This window comes from Arvicola amphibius, chromosome 7 (assembly GCF_903992535.2).
Source record: "Arvicola amphibius chromosome 7, mArvAmp1.2, whole genome shotgun sequence".
Taxonomy (NCBI): domain Eukaryota; kingdom Metazoa; phylum Chordata; class Mammalia; order Rodentia; family Cricetidae; genus Arvicola; species Arvicola amphibius.
This window is the reverse complement of record NC_052053.1, coordinates 94,214,922-94,226,662: the sequence shown is the minus strand read 5'-3', so window position 1 is coordinate 94,226,662 and position 11,741 is coordinate 94,214,922. Positions and strand designations below refer to the sequence as shown.

Here is an 11,741-nt window from a genome sequence, read left to right as displayed (position 1 = left end):
CAGAGGCAGCAGATCTCTGTAAGTTCGAGGCCAGCCTGGTCTACAGAGTGAGTTTCAGAACAGCCAAAGCTGTTACACAGAGAAATCCTGTCTCAAAAAGCTTAAAAAAAAAAGTTAAAACCACATAAGGGGCTAGGGAGACAGCTCAATTGGCAAAGTGCTTGTTGTTCAGACATGAGGACCTGAGTTCCATCCACATATTATCCACATAAATCCACATAAAAATCCACTAATAGGAGTTGGGGATTTTGCTCAGTGGTAGAGTGCTTGCCTAGCAAGCACAAGGCCCTGGGTTTGGTCCTCAGCTTCGAAGAAAAAAAATCTAATACCCACATAAAAAGCTGGGTGTGTTAGCATACCTGCCTGTAATCCCTGCTTGGGAAAGTTGGGCCATGTTGGCCAGACACTGTAGTCAAATTGGTAAGCTCCTGGTTCAGGTTCAGCGAGAGCCTGTCTTAGGAAATGATTGAGAAAGACAAGCATTCATTTCTGGTACACATGCAAGTATACACACACACACACACACACACACACAATACACAAACACACAAACACACACAAACACCACACAAATTTTACAATCTTTTTTTTCTATACTGGGAATGGAGCCAGCCTTATTTGTATTAAGTACTCTGACCCACTGAGCTGTATCTAGGGCCCTTTGCTTTTTATTTTGAGAAATTCCCTCACTAAGCTGTCCAAGCTAACTTTGAACTTTCCAGTTTCTTGCTTCAGGGGTTATGGGCCTGTGCTTGGAGGGTCAGTGCTTTTCTGACCTTATCCATGTAAACAAACCTTTCTTTTTTATTTTTATTTTATGTGCATTGGTGTTTTGCCTGCACATATGTCTGTGTGAGGGTGTCAGATCCCGTAGAACTGGAGTTATAGACAGGTGTGAGCTGCCATGTGGGTGCTGAGAACTGAACAAAGTCCTTGGGAAGAGCAGTCAGTGCTCTTAATTGCTGAGTCATCTCTCCAGCCCACAAACACCTTTCTTTAAAGAAATATTTTATGCCAGTTGGTGGTGTCTTATACCTTCAATTCCAGCAGTCTGAGTCTGAGGTCAGTCTGATCTACAGACCAAGTTCCAGGACAGCCAGGATGACACAGAGAAACCCTGTCTTGAAAAACCAAAAAAAAAAAAAAAAATTACAGCAGAGCCCCCGGAGCTGGGGTTACACTTGTGAGATGCCTGGATTTGAGTGCTGGGAACTGAGCTCTGTTTCTCTACAAGAGCAGCTAATTGCTCTTAACTGTTGAACCGTCTCTCCAGCCCTGATTTATCCTTTTCTCTTTCTCTGTCTATCTCTGTCTCTCTCTTATGAGATGGGGTCTCTCTATATAGTCCTGACTGTCCTGGAAATATGTAGACTAGGCTGGTCTCGAACTCACTGAGTTCACAGAATTCAGAGTTCACAGCGGTGCTGCCTGCCTTCCCGCTCCCAAACGCTGGGATTAAAGATGTGCACCACCACTTTATTACCCATTTTTTTAAGTGCAAAAGTTCAGCAACATTAAATATATTCATGTTGCAATACAACTGATCCACACAACTTTTTATCTTGCAAACTGAGCTACCGCCTGTCTCCCCACGGCTCTGGCAGCCACCAGTCCACATTCTTTCCCTCCGAGTCCGAGCACTCCAGAAATGTAACACAAGTAAGCATACAGATGTCTTTTTGAGATGTCCTATTTTCCTAGCTCAGTGTCCTTGGGGTTCATCCATGTTGTAGCACGTGGCGGGACATGTTAGGATGCTTCTTCGGGCATCTGAGTAGATGGAAAGCAGTAGCGCTTGGGAGAAGGTCAAGTGAGAACGAGTATGAGGACGTAAGATGTCGTTGGAGGCAGTAAGCTCCCGCTTTGGCCTTGGTTTCAGAAAAGAATGTGGAGCGGCTAGTGGCAACCACACTTGTTGACTCCTTTGGAGAATGGGGCCCAGAAGGACCCAGGGGCGGAGCTGTGAGTAGAGGACCTCCTTATCCCGGATCATCCAGGAGACCAAAGAGAGGCCAGCCGTCACTCTAACTCCTTTGTCTCTGTTTGTGTCCTGCAGGGTGCAGACTTCACGGCAACAGGGGGTGGCCTTTGTGGCATCCAGATGAAAGTCAGGAGTGCAGATTCTCCAGGCTGGGCATTCCAGGGGTCCACATTGTTGTCTCTGGTCTCTTTACCCTCCCGGGAACTGTAAAAACCCTTCCCATCCAGATGTCCCTTTCCAGATCACACGTGGCGTGGAAAGAGCCTGATCCGAAGGGTTCACACGGCCGTGAGTGAGACCGCAGTCGGTGTCTACGGAAGGCACGCTGGAGCTAGACCTGATGCTGAGTTCAGAGACAAGCCCCACCTTCAGGAGAACCACGCTGCGGGGTAGCCGGGGTAGCCGGAGTAGCCGGCAGCCGCGCCGGTTTGAACAGATGTGGTGGTGTCTTGGCGTGGGGGAAGGGCGGGTTTTCAGAAAGTGCTGCCGAAGAGATTTTTGCACCATGTCTAGGAAGTATGGAGGCAGATAAGGGCATTCTAGGCTCAGGGAGAGACAGAGCAAGGTCCGGAAGATGATAACCAGGCGGTTGCTCTTCAGTTTGCTGCTAATGGGATCAGCAGGAATCTGGGCAGCTAGAGTTTGAGTTGAGTGTCTCTGGCTATGGGAGGGAAGGGATGGGAAGGGAGACGCTAGCATGGAGGCCATTTGGGGAAATGTCTGCTGGCGGTGGGAGGGGTCTGTATGGGGATAGGAACAGCTCCCTCTGGAATAGAGTTTGTTGGGAGGTCCCTTGTGTACTCAGAATACCATCTGCCCCCATTTCACTGTGGTGCAAACAGGTCTGTGGTCCCTCTGTTTCCTTCTAGAATGCTCCTGGGGAGACCCTGCTCTGTGGGAATTTCTGCCATTTCCCTGCAGAGCTGGAACTGGCTTTGAAGCCAGCCTTGCTCTTCATAGAGAGCAAGAGGGAGAGAGAGAGAGTTTTCAGGGACAGAGGCTGGGATGTTGGAAATTCAAATGAGCCGCATGAACACCTTTTATTTTTGTTCGGAACATCTGAGTCTCCCTGTGGGGACTCCTCTGCCCAGAGTAGTCTCTCCCTTTGTGCAAGAGGGGATGTGAGAACCCCTGGGAGCAGGCTGAAGCAAGGTTGTCACCTCTCACCCACCCTGGGCCTTCACCCACCAGAAATAGAAAGGGCCAGGCTGTCAGCCCTAGGGAGGGGTTGTCTGGGGGAAGCCTTTGAACCGGGAGAAACCGGTAGCTCAGGCAGGTGGCCCTGGCTTTTCTTTGCCTCCAGGAAGGCTAATATCAGAGCTCAGGTCAGCAGCACCAGGGCCTGGAAAGTGAGGCCAGGGCTTAGTTCATAGCCTGTCCTGAGACACTGGGTAACTCATCTCCTTGCTGGAGTTCTGTTGTTTCTTTCACAGCCCGATCATCTGCGGCAGGGTCACTTATGATTCATTCCTTCTGGAACCTTCTTAGACTCGCGCCCGCGAAGACTTGGTTGGTGTCTTATTGCAGCACTGCCTTTCACCTCACCTTGGATTGGGGTTCAGACCTGGCCAGTCTGTGACCCAGGCTGAGAACTTTAAAAACAGCAAGAATATTTGGCCTGTGAAGGTGGTGGCTTTCCTACAGCTCCCTCCCCGGGGAGCTGCTGTAGGGAGGGAGGGACTGTGAGCACACAGACAGACCCATGGCACCTTGGTGGCCAGGGACAGGGAGATAGCTAACCATCAGGGCATCCCAGATATGGACCCATACACTTGGAGCAGAGGCTACTGTGCTGTCTGCTAATTCTTGAGCTCCAGGGTAGAAAGATAACTATGGTCCCGGGTCTATAGCCAGGGAAACATTTGAAAGGACAGAGCCAGTATTAGCTGGTAAGGAAGCATGTCGCCGTTTTGACAGTCCGTGTGACTACGTGAAGACCTGGTGTCCACCAGCGTGCTCACAGAAAGGGCAGGTTAGAGAAAGCTGTTGGGGTCCTGGGAACTGGTTCCGAGTCTTCAGAAAAATGTCTTTTTGTAGAATGGGGACAGGTGCTGATCTTACTTGGCCCAGTCCCCTGCCCTCCTGCCTGGTCTAGGGCAGTGGGGACAGGGAATGTCTTTCTCAACTGGGCTGGGGTACAATAAAAAGATACTTCCCTCACTCTTTCCCACATGGAACCCGTGGCTCTGTGGCTCACTTAGGGCAGGAGGTTGCTTGGCAGCCGCCAACCACGGGCCAGGTGGCCTTAGCCCCAGGATCCTCATTGCCTCTTTGTTTAGTCTCCCCCCCCCCACAGCACAAGTTACCCCCCACAGCCTCCGCCAGATATCTCATCCACTAAGCAAGGACTTTCTTGTCTTCATCCTTCCTGGCCCTTGAGATGGAATTAGAAGGTTGAGGTTCAGTAAGAACAGGTAGTGTTCTTACTGGTGAGGGAGACCCTGAATTCTTGGTATGGGGGGGCCCTGCTCTTCCAGCTGCCCAGACTTCCCTGTGCAGCTATTTCTGTTTCTATTTTGAACAGTTTGGGTTGGTTGCTTCCCTGCCTTCCTGCTGGGTGTTTATAGTGAGGAAAATAATTGGTAATATTTGCACAGATGTGCTGGTACCGCAGCTCATCACAGGCACCTTTACCCAGGGGACTGCCCCAGCCCTTCTCCCCACCCCCCACCCCCAGTCTCTCTGCCAACCAGAAGAACCAGCCTGAAGGGGAGGAACCGACAGCCCTGGGGCTCAGGCAGGAGGCACAGGCAGAGCCAGGAAGCAGGAGGACTAAAGCGCCCCAGGCATGCCAGAGGCAGACCTCATCCAGAACAGGGGACGTGGTTGCCTGTGCTCCAGGGACTTGAGGACAAGGGCAGGTTCCACAGAACAGGCCCTTCCTAGCAGGGGGAGTGGGAAGCCCCCAGGGCCCGGCCCCTCTTCCTGTTATCTTTGGTAGAGCCTAAATTTGTCTCTAAGGGTAGGGATGGGAGTGAAAAGGATGTGTGGGGACCACAGACTAGGGTTGAAGATACTAAAACCGGGTAAGGGTGCCGTGTGCCTATATGAGGCAGCTTGAGAGACATATTGAGACTCCGTCTTTAGGGAGAAGGGAAGAGAGAAAGGAAAGAAGGGAGGGAGGGCGGGAGGAAAGGAGGGAGGGAGGACCCAGGAAGTCACGTGGTTCCTTTCCCTTCTTCTTAAGGCCTAGAACAGCATGCTGGAAGACTGGGAAGGAAGTGAGTGTTGTCTGGGCTGTGGGGCAGACAGCCTAGTTAGGCTTGGGGCCTTGTGCCAGCCTGGAGAGGGAACGATGCCTCAGGGTGGGCGGATATGGATGAGCGTTTTCAGGCCTCCATCTTCGCCTCTTGAGGGTTCACGCGAGACATGCAGACATGTTGCACGACTGGGCCTACGTGGTGGCGCGTGTATGTGCGAATCCGTGCACATATGGTGCACATACATATGTATGTGAATGTGGTGTGTGTGTCTGGGTTTGGGTTCCCTCAAAGCTAACACTGAGAAACATCTATTGAGAGCCATTTCAGGCGATGCAGTAGAGCAATGGGAAGGAGAGTGAGGAAGGTAGCCACTGAGGGCCAAGCTACCAATGGATTGCTGCAATGAAAAGCAGAAGAGGTCCTACTGGGGGCCGCCAGGAGCTAGCAGACAATATGCCTCATCTCCCATCCAAGGGGCAAGACATCAAAGCTACGTATCCACCCATTCCCATCGGCACTGAGTGAAGCAGCATCACCTCCAGTTCTCAGCTTGACTTGTCTCTGGCCATCTGTCACCAAGTGATAGATGCAGAGGGAGCAGAGGGATTTGGGCGGATGGTGGCACATCTGCTTAGTGTGGTGGGTATGATGACGTAATACCCCAGGGACCTTCAGATGGCCCACGTAGGGGCTGGCCTCAGCTGAAGAAAACTGGCTCATTCAAGGTCACATTTCTGGGTGGCCCCCAACCAGTGACTGACAGATGAGAGGCTGGCTCTTTGCACTCTCTTGTGTCAACCCTGGAGAGCTCCCTGGTTCTATCCTGGGCTGGTCTAGACTGTCATTCTGGACCACATCGCAGCCCGGCCTCTCGCTATTCCCAGACCTGCCGCCTGCCTTCCACAAACACACCCTACATGCTAATTTCTCTTCTAAGTTCTCTCGTTCATGCAGTATACGAGGCTGTGTGTACAGACACACAGAGCTGTCTTATATGTGGATATCCATAGGATGTGGGGCACGCGAAAGTATTTCCTCAGGGCCTTCTAGACACAGTGACTTTGATACCAGGCCAGCTCCTCTGCTAGGGGCCCAGGACTGAGAGGCTATTGGGAATTTGGTGCTGAGGTTAGAACCTGAGGCACGGATAACTTCCTCTCCGCATTTCCCAGCAGCAGCTTTGGGGACCAGAGATGTGGGGGAGCCAAAAATGGACAGCAGGGGAATGGGACCATTGACATGCTGTACTGTTTCTACCTTTGGTAGCTCCAGGCAGCTGTGTAGCATGCAGTCACGCTGGTTCCCATCTTTTCCTTCCCTACCTCCAAGGCTCTTAAACCTAGGAGAGTTTTTTTCTGCAGGCCTGCATCTTATCTTACCTTGCCTTGCATCAATCAAATGCAATCCATCAACCTACAGTCCAGGTACTCCTGGCCGAGCAATCTTAGGGTATCTTTGACCTAGGACCTCTTTTCTTGAGGCCCACGTGGAGATCCAGAACAACAGACATGGGATGGTGAAGGTCAGCACTGGAGAAGCATGGGGTACAGGCACAGGACAGCCAGAGGCCCAGATGGCACCAGGTGTTACAGAAAAGTTTATTGTCAGGATAAATAGAGACAGTACGGGAGACGTTTCAACTGCCAGTGCAGGGAGTGGAGCGTGGGCAACACCTGAAGTGAGGGGGCTGGGGAGGGCGTGGGACGAGAGCACAGAAACTGCCAGGTTCCTCAGATCGTGCACAATAGTCCTGCAGGCTGAATCCCAGCCAGCCTGCCTTCACATTGGACTGGGTCCTTTGCTCTTGATGTCTCCGAAATTGTCATGTCTTGGGGTGGAGGGGCTTGAAAGCAGTCCTGAGTGGCAGTTATCAGCGAAGGTGCTCAGGGGCCATTACCACCACTGCCCCATCATTCAAAGATGGGAAAATATCATGGGTGGAGAGAAAGGCTTGGCCTTCCTGCCTTTGATGGATGGTTTAGAAATGACTGCAAAAAATTATTCCAGACTGGATAGTCCAGGCAGAATCTGAACAGCCTGGTAACCTCCATGGGAGGCTCTAACACGCCCTTGTCCACCAGCATGGAGAGTTACATAGAAACAAATCTTAGGTGGATTCTGGTGGTCCTTCTAGACTTTGCTCAGGGGACGCCTCCTCCTGAGTACTGCTGACTGCTGCACAGCCCACATCTGTGTGTGTCCCTCCTCTGTCTACATTTCTCACCCTTTCCCCATAAGCCTGAGTACAGGACCTTGCACTCAGTAGCTGGGGAGTAGCAATATCCTTTCCCTTGCTGGGGGGTCACCAGCTCAGAGTCCTCCCAGCAGAGCCTAGAAGGGATGGTAGAGAGAATAACCGGGGTACAGTGAGGGGGCTATGTGGTCTTGCAGGATTCCAGGCCTTCATCCTCTCTGGCACCACACTTGATTTTGTCTGGCATGGAAAAAACCCCAGCAACCTGCCCTTAGGACAGAGTTCTCCCGTGTCATCTCCACCCTGGGAGACACTACAGACTAGCACTAACAAGGGAGATATGTGAAACCCAGAGACAGAAGGAGCAGGGAATGGCTGGGGGTCCATGTATTTCTTTCCTGGTTGGAGGATCCTGGGCATCACGATGGGGGCCTGGGTAGCTGCTCAAGATGTACACAGGGGAGAGCCCTATGAGTTACAAAGACTGACCACACCCTTCGGGGCATTCCTTTTCCTCCCTTGAGCCTCCTGCTCTTTCTCTGTGGGAAAGATGGCAAGTGGAGATCTGAGCTGCCTATGGGTCAGAGGCCCTGTGGGGAGTGGGCAGAGTAGGCTGGGCGAGGCCTGTTGGACAACCCTGCCTCTCCTGCTTCCCGTCCACAACCGGCCTACTCTGGGTCTGCGATCAGTGAGCAAGAGGGCTGTGTGGACTGCAGAATGGGAGGCCTCCCTAAACAAGCTGTTTTCACAGGTTCTCTTCAGGGTCAGGGCTCTCCATAGAGTACACAGTTCCAAGCCTTACACCTTCCTCTAGTAGGCCAGGAGAGCCAGGATGAGGGTCCTTACTAACCACTAGCCATGGCCATTCTGGGACATGTAAGCAGCCAGAGCCACCACCACAGCCACATAGAGACCTGCCCCCACAGCGATGGCGAGCGTGGCCAGGAAGAGTGCCCTGCGGGAGGTGGTGCTGGCCAGGCGGAAGTCTCCTTTGGAGATGGCCTTGCTGGTCTAGGGAGACAAAAGGCTGGTATAAGGCAACATCCCCACGTCCAACCAAACAGCCCAGTCCCCCAGGCTCTTCCCATCCTGCAGGTGAGTGTCAAGTCCTCCAGCTGAGAGAGGTGGCCAGAGAGGCACCACCCAGACCCCTCTACACTTACCCCCTGGGAGAAGTAGAAGGCAGCAATGCCCAGGGGCCAGAAACAGCAGAGCATGGAGAAGAGGGTGAGCCCCAAGTGGTCCCTGGGAGGCAGGGTGACAAAGGTGTCTTCGCTTTCGCTCTCTGTTGAGGTGGCGTCACTCTGCAAGAGAGCCGGGTTTGGTGGCAAAAGCCAGGGTCTTGCAAACCCCATCAGACCGATAAGAGTCAAAACGCAGGGTTCTTTGGCCCACCATTAGTCCCTGGGACCCCATGGTGGAAGGAGATACCTGACTCCCACATCTATGCTGTGACCATACATACAGCAAATACATAGGTAGATGATAGAGATAGATAGATAGATAGATAGATAGATAGATAGATAGATAGAGATAGATAATGTAGTTTATAAATAAATAATGTAGTTTTAAAAATGCAACAACAAAACAGGCAATATCTAGTGGGCACACACAGAGCAAACATCTCTGCTGTTGAGAGTGGAGGATGCTCTTTTTTTTTTTTTTTTTTTTTTTGCTTTGTTTTGTTCTTACCACCATCGCCCAGCTTCAAGAGCCTGTGCAGTGACCTGGGGAAGAGTACTTTAGGAATTATTTCTCACCACGGAAGAATGCAAGTCTCTGAATCCAGAGATGTTTATCACAAGAGAGAGCCCAGCAAAGACGGGAAGGTGAGAGGCCTTCTCAGTGCTCAAAGACCAAGTGATCAAGTTAACAAATGATGGAAGGGCTCACAGCGAAAGACCCTGTCACTTTATAAATCATCTTGTAAAACATATTAAATTGCACAGAGCGATATCGGAAAATCAGGCTATAATACTTCGTGGGAGAAAGGCAGAGAGGAAGCTTGATCAGCCACCAAAATAAAATATTTTCAAGCTATTAGCTGTTTGCAATGGTCGCTGTTTATCACTTGGGTCGATAAATAGTTAACCCAAGCTTGTGCTATCCCCTCTCCTCCTCCTTCTTCTCTTCCTCCTTCTTCTGCTATAGAGTACCTTGTAATCCATGCTAGCCTTGAACTCGCTAAGTAGCCAGAGATGACCTTGAACTCCTGAACCTTCTGTCTGTACCTCTCAAGTGCTATGAATACAAATGTGCTTTCTTTTTTGAGCCAGGTCTTACTGTGTGTGCAGGATGTCTTTGAACTCTAGATAGACCATGTTGACATCAGATTCCTCATCTTCCTGCCTCTGCCTCCTGAGCACTGGAATTAAAGGCATGTGCCATCATGCCCAGCTTAGAATCTACATTTTATTTTATTTTTTGTTTTTTTGAGACAGGGTTTCTTTGTGTAGCCTTGGAGTCTGTCTTTGAAACTCCCACTATAGACCAGGCTGACCTCTGCCTCCTGAGGATTAAAGGCGTGCACCACCAGCACCAACCAGGTAGAATTTACAGTTTAAAATCTCTACTTACCTCTTCCTCCTGGCTATCCTGCTGGCCCTGCAGCTCCTCTTGGACCCCATAGGACACAGTGTGGATGGTGACATCCTCTTCCGTTTGGCCAGGTTCTGAGCCCTGTTCTGTGGGCCCCAGTGGGGGCTCCCTGGCCTCGGTGAAGCTGGTCTCACAGCTGCCTGCTTTGGGCTCTTTGACCTTGTCCTTCCCCAGGAGGCATCGAGGTCGATACCAAGCCTCCACGGCCAGCTGCAGGGACCCTGGGTCTAAGAGCTGGTGGGTGCGAGCAGGACCAGCACCTCTTAGGAGGTAGGAATAAAGCTTTTCTTGGCAGGACCAGCTAGATGGGGCCTCCGTGTAGGGGTAGGGACTGTGGAGGTGGGCGGGGCTCCTTGGCAGCAGTGGGTTCTGTAATTCACTCAGTCTCTCCATGGTTCTGTCTGCCGTTGCCAGGGCGGGGAGTCCCGGTCCGCCACTCAGTCCTCACGGAGCCTGTCAGGGTAAGCAAGATAGGTAGTCACGAAGGCCAGGCTAATGGATACATGGCCTGGATTGGTTAAACACGTGAACTTTGTGTTCTAAGTTGGCCTGAGCCCTGCTTTGCCATCTGTCACCTGAGGGACCTGGAGCTGGCTATTGCTCAGCACCTCAGTTTCTCGGTCTGTGAAGTGGGGGTGGTAGTGGCATTCCCTTCAGAAAGCCGATCCACTCATGTCCTAACTTGGCCTATGATTATTCAGTACTTGCTATAAGCCAGGCGCTGTACCGGATGCTGAGAATACAGCCGAGAGAGAGGCAAAAGTCAGGGGACAGGGAGGCGTGTGTCTGCTTGTCTTCAGGAATTTAATCCAGATGCAGTAGACACCTAGAGAGCAGCGTGTCTATCCTGGAGAAGCACAGCACATGGCAGCACTTAGACTTGACTGCAGTGCACAGACCTGACAGGGAGGCAGGAAAGGTTTTGTGTTGAGACGTGGTGAAGCCAGTTTACAAGGGGGGGGGGGGAACAGTAACCCATAGCCTGGATCTGAATGACCTGCAAAAGCCTAGGTGTTAAAGCCGTGGTTTTCAACCAGTGGGTTGCGACCCCCTGGTCACGTATTGGATATCTTATGTATCAGATATTTTTTAAAAATATTTATTTATTTATTATGTATACAATATTCTGTCTGTGTGTATGTCTGCAGGCCAGAAGAGGGCACCAGACCTCATTACAGATGGTTGTGAGCCACCATGTGGTTGCTGGGAATTGAACTCAGGACCTTTGGAAGAGCAGGCTATGCTCTTAACCACCGAGCCATCTCTCCAGCCTCCATGTATCAGATATTTACATAACGATTCATAGCAGTAGCAAAATTATAGTTACAAAGTAAGGACAAAGTAATTTAATGGTTGGGGGTCACCACAGCACGAGGAACTGTATTAAAGGTCACAGCATTAGGAAGGCTGTGTTATAAGCTTAGTAGTCCTCTGGTGTATGGGAAGATGGTGGAAACTTTTAAGAGACAGAGGCTGGTGGGAGGTTTTTGGTCCTGGGGTGTGGCTTGAAGCAGATTTCTGGGATGCTGGTCTCTTGGGTCCACTCAGGCTCCTGACCTCTACAAGGGGAGCAGCTCTCTCTACTGCAGGCTCTTTGCGATGCTGGCAGCCTTGCCACACGCTCAAAGCTTCAGGGCCTGTAGATCTTAGGCTGAAACCTCTGAAGAGTCAAAACAAGCCTCTATTCCTCTTAAACCGACTGGGCATCTTGTCCCAGCACCAGAGAGTTTATTTCACACAGAGGGAGGACTCTCTGCAAAGGTCC

General features: G+C 51.2%; 1 protein-coding gene across 1 annotated transcript; it reads right to left on the bottom strand.

Moving 5' to 3' along the window:
- Nucleotides 1-8,230: 8,230 nt before the first annotated feature.
- Syndig1l (synapse differentiation inducing 1 like) lies at nt 8,231-10,369 on the bottom strand. The gene is made up of 3 exons (XM_038338207.1): nt 9,956-10,369; nt 8,542-8,682; nt 8,231-8,389 (listed from the first exon to the last, which is right to left on the bottom strand). The coding sequence occupies exons 1-3, from the start codon at nt 10,367-10,369 to the stop codon at nt 8,231-8,233; spliced, it is 714 nt and encodes a 237-aa protein (XP_038194135.1).
- Nucleotides 10,370-11,741: the final 1,372 nt, after the last annotated feature.

What these genes read in the sequence shown, in the direction of transcription:
- Syndig1l (XM_038338207.1), bottom strand. Translation starts at nt 10,369, where the DNA reads ATGGAGAGACTGAGTGAATTACAGAACCCACTGCTGCCAAGGAGCCCC. An exon ending in AGGATAGCCAGGAGGAAGAG is followed by an intron (nt 8,683 to 9,955) that starts GTAAGTAGAGAT and finishes GCTCTCTTGCAG; the next exon opens with AGTGACGCCACCTCAACAGA. An exon ending in CCTTCTACTTCTCCCAGGGG is followed by an intron (nt 8,390 to 8,541) that starts GTAAGTGTAGAG and finishes TTGTCTCCCTAG; the next exon opens with ACCAGCAAGGCCATCTCCAA.